Source organism: Dermacentor silvarum, chromosome 8 (genome assembly GCF_013339745.2).
Source record: "Dermacentor silvarum isolate Dsil-2018 chromosome 8, BIME_Dsil_1.4, whole genome shotgun sequence".
Lineage (NCBI taxonomy): Eukaryota > Metazoa > Arthropoda > Arachnida > Ixodida > Ixodidae > Dermacentor > Dermacentor silvarum.
In genome coordinates, this window is record NC_051161.1 from 25309199 (window position 1) to 25327007 (window position 17809).

At 48.8% G+C, this 17809-nt stretch overlaps 2 protein-coding genes across 3 annotated transcripts in view; one reads left to right on the forward strand and one right to left on the reverse strand.

Annotated features, from left to right (window-relative positions):
- The window catches only part of LOC125947593 (uncharacterized), a 127748-nt gene that overhangs the window by 30928 nt on the left and 79011 nt on the right, over positions 1–17809 (reverse strand). Inside the window, exon 1 of one of the 2 annotated variants that reach the window (XR_007468417.1) lies at positions 8598–10838. The exons of the other annotated variant lie outside the window; for it this stretch is intronic. The gene's annotated coding sequence lies outside the window, so the exon portion shown is untranslated. Of the gene's footprint in view, positions 1–8597; positions 10839–17809 lie in introns of those variants that run through there. 2 annotated transcript variants of the gene reach the window in all.
- LOC119460830 (filamin-A-like) overlaps positions 1–17809 on the forward strand; it is a 115532-nt gene that overhangs the window by 12462 nt on the left and 85261 nt on the right. The window contains 1 exon segment of the mRNA XM_037721927.2: positions 1257–1727. Within this exon segment, the coding sequence (XP_037577855.1) occupies positions 1376–1727 (352 nt within the window). The 5' untranslated portion in view covers positions 1257–1375.

Here is a 17809-nt window from a genome sequence, read left to right on the forward strand (position 1 = left end):
TAATTAAGTTTCTGTGTGATTAAGTAGAAATTGTGTAGCAGTTGATCAAACGTGAGTGGCGACATGGGCTCTCCAGCTAAATAGAACTTAAATAAAGCAACGGTGCGAATATCGAAGTCGTTGATGCCTCCGTGTCCTGTTATACAGCACAGCCACAGGCAAACTGATAATTCTCACACGCACAAAAAAAAAAATTTAAAAAAAATAAAAGGAAAAGGAAGGGAAGGAAAACGTACAGTCTGAATCCCACTTGTTTAGAGCGGTCAATCGGCCGATTTGGCCACCGTCTCTCGCAAGAAAAGATAAATAAAAAGAAAAGAAGCACAGGCCGACGCCGCAATCAGAACACGCATGGGCGTGCAGCATGCTATAGGTTCATTCGCTATAGGACATGCATCGGTCGAACCGAGCAACTAGTCGCTGGCGCAGCCCGCAGCGGCCACTCTAGGCAAGTGTGATTCAGACTGTGCAGTTCACTGCTCTACATATGCGCCGCATGGAATAACGCTGCGGACGGTTTCTACACTAAACGCAACTCCAAAACTCTTTTTTTTTTTTTTTTTTTTTTTTTTTTTTTTTTTTTTTGTCGAGGCCAGATCGGCTCCGCTTATCTCGGCCGGGTCAGCATGCAGGCTCTCCCAGACGTTCGTAGATAAACTTCAGCTTATTCCATCAGTACGCGCCCGTTAAAATGACAACAGAGCAACAGCAGAGGCCGCCTCTCTAAGCGCAGAAAGCAAAAGCGGACAAATCTGGCTAGCGTCGTATGTGATCCCGTCCGTATACATTCCTCTGCTGCATTCTTTCCAGCGCTTTTTCTATCTCGTTTAATTTTTACTCTGCCTATTAATTTACAGCGACGCGTAAAATAGGAACCAGCGCTGTGGCTATTGGGAAAGAGCTTCGCATATACAAGCGATCTTTTCAGATCCCTCTGTTGCAAAAAGAAATAAATACAAAGCAACGCGAGGGAAACCCGCACCACCAAAGGTATGGCCGCTGGCGTAGAGCCAATAAAAAAAAATAGAATAAGTGTTTAAAATAATCTACAGCCCACATACACAACGCGGCGTGCGGAAGGGGGTGCGTGCCGGGTGGGGGGGGGGGGGGGGGGGGGGGGGAATGTTTAAACGGTCCGGAGCGGCGCCCGGCTGACCGACCAGCGGGTCCGGCCGAGAGAGTGCCGGAATTCCGCGCTTCCAACTTCGGTCTACATACGCGTCCTCACTCACTTTCTCTCTCAAACTCTCTCGCAGGAGGAAGGAACGGAGCTTCGTCCGTCCGTGTAAGCGGCAACCGCGCGTTGTAAAAGCAGGCGGCCGAGCGCGCGGAAGTGACGTAACCTTCACCGGCGGCGGCGAGCACCGGCATCGCGATGGCTTCGGATCGGCGCGGCAGTCGAGTGGTGGCCTCGTCGCGGGCCAACGACGACGACGAGGACGTGATGGAGCGCGAGCTCGCAGAGGACGCCGTCTGGAAGCGCATCCAGCAGAACACGTTCACCCGGTGGGCCAACGAGCACCTGAAGACGGTCAACAAGACGATCGCCTCGCTGGAGACCGACCTGGCCGACGGGCTGCGCCTCATCTCGCTCATCGAGGTGCTCTCGGGCAAGCAGCTGCCCAAGCACAACAAGCGGCCCACGTTCCGCTCGCAGAAGCTCGAGAACGTGTGCGTCGCGCTAAAGTTCCTCACCAACCAGGAGGGCATCAAGCTCGTCAACATCGGTGAGTGCGGTTTGACGAAGCACCTGGGTTCGGGGCATTGCCACGCCCCCCTCCCTCCCTCCTTCCTCAAAACTTTCCCAGAACCCTCTCTCTCTCTCTTTAAAGCAAGGTTCAGGGTTCGATCCCCTGCCCACGTCTGTCAAATGCGTGTGTTGTGCGCTCCTGGTGTCTTAATTTACTGAGAGGATTGAGATTACGTAAGGGTAGCGCGATGCTAGCTATTAGCTAGTATCTCGAGATTTTTGCGCTACATGCTAGCTGACGTGTGCCAACAAGGCCGAACCTCCACGCTAGCAAAGTTTATCGTGATGTTAATTTTATCTCGAAGGAAAAGCGATGAATGCATGCGAGTCACGATTAAACAGCGATCACCAAAGGCTCGCTAACTCTCCAACTGAAGGTTAGTTTAAGAAAACGCGCAATTAATATAAACCTTACTGCATGCCGAATCCGTTAAGCTGACGCCGACTACAAAAGGACAAGGTAGGCAACGTCCATTGAAGGTTCAAAGTTTATTCGGTCGGATCCAATTGCGGTCCATATTCGTCTTCCCGTCTTCACGGCATGCTATAAATTTCAGTCGTGCGCAAGTTCAACTTAGACGCCTGCAAATTCGTCCGTATAGTACAGCACCGACATTCCTGAACAACTTGCTGTCCCGCCGTTATTATCACGCTCGCATCCGCTCCGCGCTCGAGAACAGCTGCGGAACCCGAAGAGACGACTCTACGTGAGAGCAGTCGGGGCATGGGCGGTGCCGCTCGCCGACCGGTCGAGCTTGAAAAGCGCGCGCTTTCCCGCAACACGTGTCGTGCCGTCAGAAAAAAAAAAAAAAAAAAAAAAAAAGAAAGAAAGAAAACTGGGCGTCGGCGGCACGATAGCGTGCGCGGCGTTATCACCATTCTTCACCTCGACATGCATCATACGTCACCTTCGTCGTTGTGACGTAGCTGCGTCTCACACGGTGCATCCACCCGATTTGGAGTTCGAATTTCCGCAGACAGCTTGCGAGCGATGCAATGACAATTAAGTGTTGTCACCTTTGTGGCGGACGAACATAAACATTCCACGAGATTACAGGTTGTATAGGGCGAAAGTAAACAAAATTGTAAGCATCATCATCGTTAGTTGTAAAGCAGCTGATTAACCACTTAGCTGAAGCTTCGCTTCACTTACATTCCAACATGCGCGTTGGATGTGCAATTTCTTTTATGAACGTTACTCTAAGTAGATTGGCGAATCGGTGCGATGGATGGAATGTGGTCGTAAGTTGTGGCAAAAGCGTACACACGTACGCGTATTAGAAATTAATTTCTAAAGCTGTGATAACCGGTATACGGTAACCGGTATACGATATCGAACTTCGATAACGTAATATCGATAACGTAATACGAACTTTGAAAAATCGATCAGATACGAAAGAGCGCATCGTGTTTCGTTCAGTCCACCAGAGTGACCAAATCGAATCTGCATTTCAACCGTGGAGGCCAAATTGATGAAAAAGAAACGGCATTCTAAGCTTCGTCCGTGTGTGTAAACACAGGCAGAACTGGTGCTGAAGAAAGTCTATATGCACGCCGGCGTCAAATCGGTCGTTCCCGTCAGTCTCACAGGTGGCCGCGCTGTCTGACACACGAACGCACGGGCGCGCGCGCACTCATGCTATTGCACATCCGCATGCGTTCGCCCACAACCGACGATGTGCACATGAGTCAGCCGCAGAGAACCAGACAGGTTTTTTTTTTTTTTTTTTTTTTCCCCGCAACCATCTGGTTAACGCGTATATCGCGCTCGAGCTTGCCGATGTTGCTCTGCAGCTACTTAGAAATGTAATGAAAGAAAGCTCTTACAGAGTGCTGGCTCTTCCAACTGCCGAGCAATGCACTCTAGCGGAAGAGAACCGCCACCACATTACATTTCAATGGATTCCGAGTGACTACATGTGGTGTACACGACAACGAACTGGCCGACGCCGAAGCGAAGAATGCACTCGAAGAACCTGAGTCACTGCTTTCAATTCCTTTTTTCAAGAGCGGTCGCCAACTGCCTTCTCTCGAGTGTCATCCGAAAAGCGACAGAAAAGCACTGGGACAATCCGGATAATCGCCACAGACGACTTCAAAGATTGGGCCCTAACATGAAATTTAGGCTACCACCGAAAATTCAACGCAGGTGTGCCACTCTTCTGCACAGACTTTGACTGGGTGTGGAGTTTACGCGCGAGTACGTGCGCCTAATGCGACGCACCGAGTTTCCAGACTGTGAGCTGTGCAATGTGTTTGAGACTATAGGACATGTGCTGTGTGACTGTCCTCAGTACGTGGAAAAGCGACAAAAGTTTAACAATGACCTTCCGCGCCTCGACAGCCCATCGCTGTCGGAGGACGTCATTTTAGGCCCTTGACCAGACGTTCAATCGAGTTTTGAGACCATCCAGGCGTTAGTGTACTTTTTAAAAAGTGCGAGCATGGACTGTAGGCTTTCAGTGCGCCAAATGGCTTGCCATTTGTTTTACATCCCCCTCCTCCTCTCGTCATCGTCACCCATCATGCGCCTCTTTCTTCCCTCTTCCCCTTCCCCCAACGCAGAGTAGCTGGTAGGGGAATGTACCTCAGGCCGACCTCTCTGAATTTCGTATCATTAAACCTTTCTCTCTCTCACTCTCTCACGCGTTTGATCACTGCAAACGGTGCATTTAATACTTAAACTATACGACGGGAGTACGACGTCAGTCTTCAAATAGCGCCTTTCTTTTTCTTTGTCTTGAAGCACCACTTCTCCCTCACCAAGAAAAAAAAAAGAAGCAAGGAAAGTACAAAACACGGGCAAGCCCATCTTCAGGACGAGACGATGTGCCGGCCTGGAATTCTAAATAACGCTAAACATACAAGGACATACATAAGGACAACACACAGCGACAACGCTAGGGCCCTGTGTTATTGTTCTTACTTCTGTCCTTGTCTGTTTAGCGCTACTTAAAATCCCAGCATGACAGACCAACAGAGTCCGAATCACTGCCGATACGTCGGCGTGCACTCGGTGTCAAGCTATCGGAAGCACTGCAGCTTCATTTCGTCTCAGATATACCGAGTAGGCTTTCACTGCAAAACACGAGTCCCTGCATCCTGGCGGCGCGACTCCGCGTTCGTTAGCCACGGGTTTTAGCACTTGGCAGCTGCATATACGGTGCCTGTAATGTCACGGTACGGCAAACATCTGGCGAACTAGTATACAAACTGCACGCAAAGTCGTCTTTCGTCTTCGAAAGTGAGCTGCGGTGTGTCGAAAGGGGTTCGAAGCCACTGCATGCAATGCGGTGGAGTATAGCTAACTAGACAGGTCTTCGACTCATCTATCAGGCTGTTCTTCTGACAAAAGGAATCGCGCGATTTTCTAGGTCGCTAATGCCATCCTGTCAAGCCCGTAGCCGTATGTGGGTAGCACTTGGTCGTTTCCTTTCTTGTATCCGTGCGCGCAAGTGCAAACTGTGCGAGTTCCGGCGCCCCCGGGAAAAGTGTTGCACAATCCAGACCATACAAGGTCTTGTCGGCGTGTGGGGTTTGAACGTAAGCAGCTGGGGCACGTTTATTCACCAGTCATACATCAGGATTTCGAACCGGTTATGAAACTTCCCGTATACGGCGTGGAATAGGGCGCCATCGTCTGCCGATGCTTGACGGGCTTTGCTATTAGAAACGAGGCCGACGGCAAAATCTGGCGGCGGCAGCAGCAAAAGCTATAAAACAACGCGCTGCATTTAACATATTCGCACTGAGATCTGACATTAATTATGTAATTAGACCATCTCATATCACCCAATATCCTGAGCGTTATCCCAATATCCAATATCCCAATATCGTGAGTGAATCCTCCACTACATAGACAGGCAGACAGGCAGATAACTTTATTGATGGTCCTGAGAGGCTCTGATGCCCCCTTTTCAGAGAGGTTATGAAGTCGCGGGCCGCTCCCACGTTGGGACGAGAAGGCCAAGCCTCACTGCCGCATCGTGGGCTCTCTGGACAACCCATACTTGACGTGAAAGCTCGGAGCTCCGTAGCGCAGAGCTCCACTCTTCTTTGGTGCAGCTATGCGGGCCTCTATGTAACGAGGGCCATCCCCAGAGCCTGTGTTCTAAATTACTTCTCTGTCCACAGCTCGGGCAGTCCGGACTAAAGCCGTCTGGGTAGATGGAGTGAAATAAAGCCAAGTTTGGATAAAATCCTGTCTGAAGCATGCATAATGTGATAGCCTGTGGTCTGTTTAGTTTACCGTGGGGTGGGAGAGTAGACTCTGCTGCCAATAGTGAAGGATTCACTACTAAGTAGCGAGTTAAGTTGGACAACTTGAGATTTTATAGCTTTCACTCACAGCTCGAGAAACGTGCGCCCATTGGACTTCAGCCCCCGCTGTCGGGAATCGAACCCACGACATCGTACTCAGCAGCATGGCGCAATCGCGGCGGGTAAGATTAGAATATAGATCCGATTCCTTCATTTAGACTTCTAAAGCAATTACAAAGATATTGTAGCGGAATCAGGTGATTTACTTTATAATGTGATATTAGATTGGGAATTCGATTGTGACGTTTCAGTGTCTCGGGTTGTCTCGCATGCTCCCTGTCTGGTCAGATCACGCGTGCATACTGTGCGTTGTTCTTCACGAAATACTGCAAACATGGGAGGAAAGTCAGCGCTGATGTACGTCTCCCCCCCCCCCCCCCCCCCCTTTCTTCTTTTTTACCGTGGCCGGCTAGTGGCATTAATCATTTGTGCTCTGGACAGCGGCGCTCAGACGGAACAATTGCCGGCACGGACTGCTTGCTATGCTATAGATATAAAACACCGCTTGTACACCACCACAACCACCATCGTCTTAAATTGATCATATCGTATAGCCATGCGTCCGTCATACCAAAGTTATTTATAGTGTTAGCTGGGACAAAATATTTATTCGGAGAATCAGTTGCCCAGACAGTTGCGTGTTTGTAAGCGCTCGGTGGCAGTCTCTGACCGTGAAGGGCTTTAGTGACAAGAGCCACTCCTTGCTCGTCGCTGATGCCCCGTTATCGGTGTCACGGAGGTTATTTCAACCCTTAACACAGCGAAGACGGTGTCTGAGTCTTGGCACGTTGCCCAGACAGACGTTATCGCTTCGTTACACATTGAGGGTGCTTGTCAGTTCGCGATAAAAGCGTCAGCGGGGCTCCAGACTCTCCTCAGCAGCTATAGATAATTCAAATGGGAGCGCCGTGCGGGTAACAATGCCGACAAACGCGGTTAGAAAACGCCGCTCAAATTCGGAATTATGGCAGTAGAGCGAGAAAAAAGTGTCCAAGCTTTAGATAAGAAGCTAACGGTCGTGCTCGCGACCGGAACAGGTCGTTGCCGTCAACGTGGGCATCTCTGCGCGCCGGATGCCTAAGTTTCCTTTCTTTTTCTTTTGGGTGCATGCTTAGTGCGTAGGTTTCTGTCGACTTCCTGTCGGGCACCTATAGAGGAATTGGCGTCACCACTGGCACATATTTGAATAGATGGGTAAGAACGTGGCTGCCGATTGGGGGCGCTGGTTTCCTTCTATACATAATACCGCATGACGTTCCGGTGGCGCGTACAAAGTGTAGCCAAATATTTCTGACCGTTCATCGCTCCATACACAAACGGGTGACAACTGACAAGAACAGAGCTGGGGCGTCAGTGGGGTGCTCGGTTCAGAGACGACATTTAAGGCAAAGAACGTAAGCAGAGCTATAAAAAAAAGAAGAGAATGAAAATCTCAGACCTCGAGCTGAATCTGGCTAGCCGACGAGGGAAAATTAACGCAACGAAAGGCACACCCAACAGAAGTGCAGACGAAGGCAAGCGCTCGCGTCCCCGCTTTCCCTTCTCGTGCGTGTGTCTATTTTTTGCACTGATTTCGCACATCAGCTATGCCCGAACAACTAGCCCAACAGTTAGTCCTTCTGAATCAGGGCTATTCCCGAGCGCTGTCATACGTCACGACATTCCATCGCTTTACATTCTTTCTTTCTGCGTGCGTCTTCAGTCCCAGTCGCTTACAATGCCTTCGATATCAGCCAGTCAGAGGCTCAAGTGCCCGCGAGAATCTCCGTAACGTAGTAGAGTCAGGTGTCACGCTGCCGGGAATCGTCGCGTGGGAAGCACGACGGAACACAGTGCCTTCCCACGCCACAAACATCGTGGAGATCTGCATTTGTCTGCGTATAGCCCATGCTGTAACGACAACGTACACTTAATTGGTTGTCGATACGGAACAAGATACAAACGAAGCAGGTACCCCCAGTAAAGTTGAAGAAAGTGTCATAATTAGCGAGAATGACGTCCTCACGAAAGAACTCCGGATTGCGGATATACACAGGTTTCGCTCCCATAAGCATGTTCAGTACTCACGAGCTCTTTCCCAAACAATATCTCTCCTCCACGTTTCGATTTCCCTTACCTCGATGTCACGCATGCAAGCCGTTATGCAGGTAATAGTTTGTACGCGAAAACATCGACGCTGGTTTCGAGCGTGTCTGTACGTATATACCGTACACCTTGACAGCTAGCTTCTCCGCAGTGGCAGTGCTTGTGGGGTGAAGTCTGCTTCCGTCATTACCTTTGTTCTACAGGCCATAGCCAATATGCTAATTCGAACTATCCATTTTTCTCAGCCTCTAACGACGTTACCACGTTCACGGCAAGCCGACGTTAAAGATGATTTCCCTTGAGCCGATATCAAAATCTAGGTCTTCTAGATTCCGAGGCAGGCGCTGAAACGATTACCGCATCGGAATCATCCTGTACCTACTTGCACTGACATGCTGTGATACCTAGTGAGTCGCCACGACAAATAGTCGTGGCGACTCACCTTATGCGGAACGCCTGATGGCGATCGCGTTTCCCAGCGGCAGTCTATTGATGAGACAAATGGCACGTATCGATGATATGGCGGAACAACTTGAATTTATGTAAGGTAGCGCGGAGGAGAGTCTGAATGCCATCCGAAGTATAAAGACAAGTATCAGGTACGTCGGAAGCAATTCCGCGATTGTAAAAAATGGACCGATCGCAGTTGGACGAGAGTAGGCGGTTGTGAGGCACGCTTACCCCGACATTCGCACAGCACACAGAAAACATAGGACATAGGTTTATATAGGACACATAATACGCACAAGACATGCAAAGTAAGATACATCTGGCACGAAGCGGCGTACTATGCGATGCGCCGAAAAAAGGGCTACTCCGATCTGCGTTACACTTGTTTTATGCGGTTTTCGGTATGACTACGTCTAATCCCACCTGTAGCAACGACATCACATCCACCGTCACCACCTACGTCGAATCGCAAGCGGAATCGTACCACGTTTTTCTCGCTTTAAAGTGGATAAGGACGCGCACGCCAAGACCGTTCGATGCGTCGGAGAGACGGCTGCTCGGACTTTGGCACCTTTTGAAACCCGCTGGAAAGTTGTTGAAAAAAAAAAAAACGTTCGATGCATTTCCTGGCACGACTGGTCGAACGGCGAATCGTTCGGCTTTACACACGTGACTTATCGCTTAAGGAAAGGGAGCTTTCCGGCAAGGTGTACAAACTTTCGAAAAGCTGTCGGTTATACACCTTGCCCATCTCATCACACGGTAGCGCAAATAGTACGCCTTCTCTTTTCGTCGAGGGTATAATCACACCGCGGAGTAAACATCGCGCCCCATCCCTCGCTTAGGATCGCGATTCACACGCGGGCGTGCCTTTCACGAAGCCGCTTAGACGGCGATCGCGGAAACCTGATGCGAGACTGACGCGGAATGCGGCAGCCTGTTTTGCGCTTGACTCATCGCCGTCTGCAAACCGCCGTGCAAAGAAAGGCGCCAGGGAACGCAACGCAAAGCGGGGCGCGCAATCGGCCGTCCTTCTCCGCAAAGCGGACGACGAGCTTTCACGTGTACGCGCACGCTTCGGCTGCCTTTTTTTACGAGCCCCATCGGCTTCGAAGAAAAAAACAAAGCCACGCCGCCGCGGCGCCGTCGACAGAACGGTCTGGGTCAACCGGGAAAAACAAAAAGACGCCGAGAGAGGAGGAGGAGATGGAGAACCGCATGGCGAAAGCGAGAAAGCGGCCGCCGCGAAGCCGTGGCGAACTTGATTTTAGTTTCGCTTTTTATAAGCTTCGTGTCTGGCTTGTTGCCCTTGGTCGCGTTGGCCAGCGAGCCCGTGCCGTGGCCATTCAAACGTTTCCTGGCGCACGTGGACTATACCTGCAGCGGCGGCTGCTCGTTGAGGCTTATCCACGTCTTTTATTTGCGATGGGAAGTTACACAGCCGTTCGATACCAACAGTTTCTATAGTGGCCGTGGTGTTTACGTTGCTTCGTGAAGGCTCTTGTGCGCGAAGCCTCTCGTGTGTCATGTGAGCCTCCGAGACGTCTAATCAAGCAAACTTTTACTGTCCATTCCATTTCAGTTCATTTCATTTTATTTTATTGGGCCCATTTACAAGCAAATGGAGGGGGCCAAAGTAAAAGCTGCTTATTCAAGTTATACTCTGTGCTTGTACTGGTTCGGGCCAATCTGTCGGGCCAAGCTAGATGGCGCCACAATACCACGCTGCAGCAAACACAGGGGCTTAATTTAGGCGCGTTGTACCTGCGCCTTGCAAGCGCAAGTTCGTCAACGCGCACCTGCAGTGGCGACTGATGAACAAGAGTGCGTACGTCAGCGGCGCCGTGTGCAAGTGCGACCTGAACTTGCTGTCGCAAAGCGGTTCAGTCGTAGTTTTCTGCGAAGAGCATTTAGTGTTTTTCCTTCTATCACCCTTTATTCCCTTTAACCCTATCCCCAGCACAACGTAGCCAGCCGGTACATACACTCGCTAACCTCCTTGTATTTCCCTCTTTTTTCACCTCCTTGCGAGTATATATCAGCTTCTTCATGAACATTAACCAAATACTATAATTACTACTACAATTACTGCACAATCATGTCAAATCTAAAAGTAAACCCCGAAGTTGAAGTTCATAAAGTTTTTTTTGTCGTCAGCGTGAATCTTGCCGCCTACACTTGTCGCTCGTGAACTGTCGTTTTGCTTCTTCGCTTGTTTCGCTTTCACGTTCCGTCCTGTCCTTTTTTATTTATTTATTTTTTTGCTTAAGCACTGAGAAACTATTTTTGTGTGTGTGTGTGTGTGTGTCTGTGTGTGTGTGTTACTCCGAAGCTCGTAAATTCTCCACACGGTCCCGTCATTTCTCACGTTTGTGTTGCAAGGAGGCGCTTTTATCGCTTTACACGCACTTTCCTCACAACTGTACAAGCGCAACATATTTGCGTTCACGCTCATTAATGCTCATCACAGCGCCAAAAACTGTGTTGACGCCAAGTGTCTCTCGTGCAGACAGGAGTGAGAGGAGTGTAATAATACACAAGGGAAGGGTTCGTGCCAACGCTCTCAGATTACACAATACCTGATTAGGGGCTTAGTTCATTTGGTCCGTTGAAACATCCCTTAGTTAAGCGCACTGCTTGCGCGTCTTGAGCTTCATTAAAAGCTTACAGCAGCATAATTAGGGATCGAGAACTTGAATTTTTCAGCGAGTTTCGCTGCGTCCACAAATGTGGACTGCACGTCCCTGGACTATCGAAAATGCTTCATACGCGAGTACACATGCAGTCGACTGCTTCACGCGCTGTGCCCTCAGAAAACGCTCACCCACATAAGGCGTGATCCGTCCTCTCCTGGCCTCGCTACCATCCTTTCCCTATGACCTTTGTGTATCGGCAAGAATGTCAGCGCGTGTTGTTGAAAACGCGCGTTCACTTCGTTATCAATGAAGTGCTCCAAAGGCCTCTATCGATGCATCGACGCGTCTCCACTGCGCCACGTATGTTAATTCCACGGACTGGACCAAAACAAGGCTATTTACTGGAATATGGCCAAGAACGAGTCCTAGCGTATGCAAGCCCCAACAAGCTCTGTCCGGCAAATCTTTGCGTAAGTCAGTGTAAAAAACAAGCCTTTCTAACGATATAATGTTTCGAGATAAGATCGCGGGCTTGGGAAACGTATTTCCACATTTATGCTTGGTTACTTCATATGTGCCTTGTTTTAAAGGCTATATTCACCTCTTTTTTCTTTTTCTATCGCAATAATTAGCTTGCATGATACACATGTCAATTTCTGTGGGTCCACCGGTTATTATTATTATTTTGACGACGGTTCTATCAAGAACAAAATCCTCATTCTTCGGTCCCAACGTGCACAATAGCGTCGCGGGGCAACAGCGGTACGCTTCGCCCTCGGCTCTCGGTACAGAGGGCGCCAGGATCAAACGGCACCGACTCCTTCGGGGCGAATTACCTATAATGAACTGGCAGCTGCGACTACAAGAGACCGCACGAAAGCACAGCGTCCATCTGCGTAGGTCGCACAGCATTGTGATACACAGTGGGCTCGGAGTGAGGACCGCAAATGATTGGGGTGCGGGTTGGTTGCAAAGAGAGTCAGCGCCGGTTTATTACAAACCGGAAAACGTAGCCTTCACGAAACAAGCGCACCAAAAAGAAGAAAGATGAAACGGCGCTTCAGTCGTGAATCTGCCATCCGTGCATCGTTCTGCAATGAACACAATGGCTCGCAATACGCCACTGTTATGAGAACGCTTGAGCTAAACATTTTCTTCGACTCCATTAGCATTGCAATCAACAGCCGTTCACATTGCTTCGTAGCGTTATCAGAGCTCCTGTTATACGAGTAGCTGAGTCCATTTCAAATAGCACCGCCCAAAAAATTACCTAGCGCATGAAAATCCTTCTTCTACCGATACCCGAGCAGATCCAAAGTAATTAAGCTTCAGTGCATTCTTTAGAGTGTTGACTTTATCCTAAAGCTCAAACATTTCACTCTTATAGAGCGATCATATCACACCCTTCCTGTCCCAATCTATAGGCCCTCTCAAGTGACCCTCTTCCTAATTCGCAAGTGCGCTTCACTGCACTGCACATTTGCCCAACTAATGGCGGCACCAGTCATTGTTCGAGCAAAGACGCAGTGCTCACTTCATATGCTGGTGCTTGTCTCTTGTGCATGGTTTCATCACAAGAACCACGTCTACATTTTATATGTCACAATACAGGCAAACAGCTGTGCTTGTGCTTGTGGTATGCAAAAATTACTCCGCCGCCATCAGTTGGGCAAACTGGCTCGAAGGTAAGCTAGCTTTACAATTATGAAAAGGGTCAATGCCCAACGTGTTTGTTATAAACTGCGTAATGAGTTTCTTTTTTTTTTAGTATAATTCTATTTCGCAGTTTTTTCCCCTCGAGAATGCCCTTATTGAATATAAGGTTATTCCGACGCATCCGGCTGTTCAGATCATCCACGACTAGATTGGCTTGTTTCTAATTGTTTAAGTTGAATGTTTTTAATCTGGTCGAGAATTATAGGACAAGCGTGTCCACAGAGGAGACGTTTGTAACGCGTACAAAAATGAATTCTCGACAAAAAAGAAAAATAAAGAAAAGGCGGTCAGATGCTGCATACGGCAGCTCGATTCACCTTTCGTAAATGTCTAGCACGTTTTTCGTGGAATAAGGAACGCCGATCATCGGCATTGTAATCGGTAACCAAATGGCCCGTCAGACCAAAATAAAAAATGTGGTTGATCCCTCTTATATAGGAATCGGTATAGAACACGAAAGTGAAACGTGTCTTCACAGAAGTAGTGTAATGTTTATTGCACATTGATATATAATGTCTATTGGTGTTTTGTGGCTAAAGCGCCCTTAGGCGTTGATGCACCCACGCTGACGCCTGGTGGCACGTCTCCTCCATCACGACTACCAACGTCGATGACCATGAGCAACCGTCGTGCATATGGAAGCTGCACTACGCTGCACACGCTAGCACAACGCGAAAGACGAAGCACGTAACTGACACACTAATACAACGCGCAAGACAAAGCACGTAACTGAATCGTCACCGAGTCAAATCAGCGCGTACAGCGCGTCGTAATTGCAGCCTCCGCGATCAACTTCAGAAACATTTTCAGAGCTAATTGCGGAGGCCACGCTCCGCTGTGCTGAGTACGGTGAACGCCACCTGGCGTTGGTAGTGCTTCTTGATGCCAGCGTCCCTTCGAATGCTGGCATCGAGGCGTCGTAGTGCTGAGACCACCGAAGCGTTCACTGTCGGTGCGCGTTAGTGTCATAATGCAGTACTTCTCTTTTCTGCTCTAGGCGGCGGCACCGCCCCGAGCAAGAGCGCGGGTACACGGAGGAGTGTTAGATATATAAGAGGCGTCTGTGTAGCTCTCTGCAAATGCGTTTGTGGCGCAATGGGTTAAACGCTCGGCGATCTATCGTCGCGGACCGAGAGGTCGTGGGTTCGATTTCCAAATTTTGCATGTTTGTGGAACTTTTTCTTCTGGTTTCTTTCTTTGTATTATGTTCGTGTACATTGTAAGCTGACGTATTTCCGTGACGGAAATACGTCAGTGAAGTCTTGGTGGACCCCGGCATAAAACACTTTCGTGTTAAAAAAAAAAGAAAGAAATGGATTCTTCGTTTGCGTACGCTTGGATCACGTTTTCGCGACAGCTATTGACCAGGCGGCTCAAGCGCGGACGTCAGCCGGACAAAGCTGTCGCGGAAAGGCACGGGCGGCCAGTTCGTTAGCGGCCGGGATCTCGCCAGCCAACGCACACACACCTTCGGTCCCAGCCGCGAGTGGCGGTTCGTTATACACGAGCCAACTGAATCAAGTGGGGTCTGACTTGTCGCCCGGCGTTTGCTGGTCACACACGCGCTGCATCCACGCGTTTCCGTACGGATGAAAGGGTGCTGAAGTCGATCGATACGCAAGGCAGCTGGTATATAGGCAGGCACATTGGCGCTGTCGTTGTCTGCACCATTGCGCTTCTCAGGCACACAACTTTTTTCGCGGTCTATTTGGGAACATGTATCCGCTCGTTATGCACTACTAAAACATGATTGTACATCCTTTTGAAGGTGTACTCGCGAGCATGGTTTTGCATCATTACAACGTATATAGCTGTTTGGGATTGCCTGCCACATCAACAAATCCAAAATGTTGCACGCCATCTTCCCTTCCCACTGGCCCGGCGAGTAGAAAATTTTCGTGGGGTTGGTGTGCCTAAAGTACGGAAAGCTGGGCGAGTTGTTCTTAAGCAATGGCGGCTCAGAAAAAACAACACGATACGGCACCGTGTCTCATCGTGAACGCAGTGTCTTAATTTCTTATCTGGTGTGTGTGCGTGTGTGTGTGTGTGTGTGTGTGTGTGTGTTTGCTGTGTGTATTTGTGTTTGTTTGTTTGTTTGTTTGTTTGTTTGTTTGTTTGTTTTCTGTGGCACCATTACCCAAGAAATGAATCCATAAGAGCTCGCCCAGCTTTCCGTACTTCAAAGCACTGCAAGCCACAAGAACTTACTTTATTCCCCAGGTCGGCAGGAAGTGAAAATTGCGTATACCACATTTGATGTTTCAATGTTGTAGGCATGTCCCGCATATGGCGACCTCAAATAGTTGTTCGTCATACTGACGCAACACCAGCCCGCAAGTAACGTTCAAGAGGTTGTATAATCATGTTTGTTTTTTTTTTACTTCCAGATGCAACAAACCTTATTAAAATCGGTGAAGAAATTATACTTAACCCCAGCAGGTACGAGTTCTACATGTAGAATTCGCAAATTGAGGGCGTTGACTTTGGAGCGATGGACTCTCTGGAGTTCATCGACAGCCTATTGGCAGTTTGTTTTTTTTTTTTCACTGAAAGTCAACATATGGTTGCTAGTACACACATTATCTGTGGACACAGCTTTTCACTTTTATTGTAACGTGTGAAACAGCACCAACAAACAGAGACAAATAGGAAGAATATACGACAGCACAGCACCATGCTGTCGTATATTCTTCCTTTTGCCTCTGTTTGCGCCGTTCCACACGTTAAGGTGAAGCGAAACTCGCCCATCTCGCCTTCTTGATCTTGCGCTTTTAATCGGCTGTTGTCTCGAAGATTTCTACGGATTATGCCTAGGCTAGAAAGAAAGAAAAAAATGAGTAAATCGAGGAAGCAGTGTATAAGGCGCCCGCGGACAACACATAGGCTGCGTCAGTGTTTTATCAGGTCATGCGGCACTGTTTAAACGCTATTCGAATTGGTCAGCGGTGCCATGCCGACGGCGCATCGAGTCTGTCCTATCGAGGGACGGCGACCGTGACCCTTGGAACTGAGGGTAACCGCTGTTGACCCAAATACGGAGGCGCGCCGTGCTTTTTACACAGAGTGCTCATTCTTTTTGTATTTGTTGTTTGTTTGTTTTGTTTTTGTTTCCTCTAATGCGCGCGACACCACCGTGTTCTCTCCCTTGCCGCAAGTTTAATTCGCCGTACGACCACCAAGCGACCGTCGCTTTATTTTTCTTCCTTCCGCGAAGTTCGGAGAAAGGAAAAACCTGTCCTCTTGAAGGTCTCCGGCGAAGAGAGACTTAAATCACGCCGTCATGTAAAAAGAAAGAAAAGTTGGCACACTGAGGGAGACCCGTTGCAGACGGTTCAGCCCGCTTTAAGGCGTGTAGACGCGGCCTCGCTGATGCTTTCGAAACGCATACGGGCCGTGTCCGTAGTACTTGTGGCAACTCGCAGCGCAGCCAGGTCAGCAGAGTTAATTTGAGCATGACTGCAGAAATGACGCGTCAAACGCGACGGACACGAGAAAAAATAGAAGAGACACAATGTCCTACTTACGACTGATTTACTTAAGGATGGTGGAACCTACTTACATAGGTAGCCAACCTTTTTTTGTTCGCTCTATACTGTGCATTCCTATCTGCGAACTGCGATTGTTTAGGGGATAATGTTATTGAGGTCCTGCTTACGCACTGCTCGCCAAGCTGAATGATCTTTCTAGACTCTAGGGTAAGCTTCACGTTAAAGTTACTTGACCAAGCTCCACTACTCAGGATAACTTGAACAGTCTGGAGAAAGCTTTGTTCTATATCAAGTCAAGGTGTATTTACGACGTGAACAAAGTGCATTGTTGAAGGCCGCCCTGGCAAGAAAGGTGTATGAACACAGCTTGAAGAGTCCAGGAACCCATTACCAGGCAGCAACAGCAGTGAGCATAGCGTAGAAAAATAAGTTAAGGTGAATACAAATGCGTTTGTTTGTTTGTTTGTTTGTTTGTTTGTTTGTTTGTTTGTTTGTTTGTTTGTTTGTTTGTTTGTTTGTTTGTTTGTTTGTTTGTTGTTTGTTTTTGAAACCGAATGTAAATTTGCATAGACGGATGCCGGACTATGCTATTCACATAAACAGTTGCGCTTCGAAATGCATGCAACTTAATTCACCTAGTATTTTCGGCTGCTTTCCTCGCGTGCTGTGGCTTGTGAGAACAGTGGCGGGGTGAACAGCAGGTGCTGCCATGACACAACTCGCGTTCTCATTGGATGAAAAGTTCGCTGTTGCCACTCCTTAGACGAGCATCGGTGGCGAATAAGTGTTTGATGCGTTTGATAAACATATCTGGATTCAGGTTGACTTCACAAAGCTACCCCATCAGGCTTTCTTTAAAGTTAGTTCGGGTCGCTAGTTACGGGAAGGAGTAGGGTAAAATTTCGCTTAAGGAATGCTTGTTACCTTTAGGTATAACTGTGGGCTAAATGCTGCAGCAGCCTTTTGTAACACGTGTTCAGCGTAAGAAGAGCGACGTTTGAGTGGCTTGGTGCTCGATACGACACGCGTTAGGGGTGTTTTATAGCATTGTACGTCTCAATACGTTGCAATACCAAGTATAGTCATACTATCCTCCCATTTTTGTACCCTGCCTCCCTTGTCGATGAGATGCTTCCTCTACACGTCCGTCCCCCGATTGCACACATCATCTGAACCGGAGCCTCTGACAGAAGAAAAAAAAAGAAATACACGAAGAGAAGTTCCTTCTGCGAGCACTTTCATATGCTCCGAACGTAGGAAGAGAAAAAGCTGGCCCAACGGGGAGAAAGTCGGGCCACCGCGAATACCTAGTGATGTACCACTGCGCGCAAACGGGTTGTTTGGGGAACGTCCGACAGCGAGCG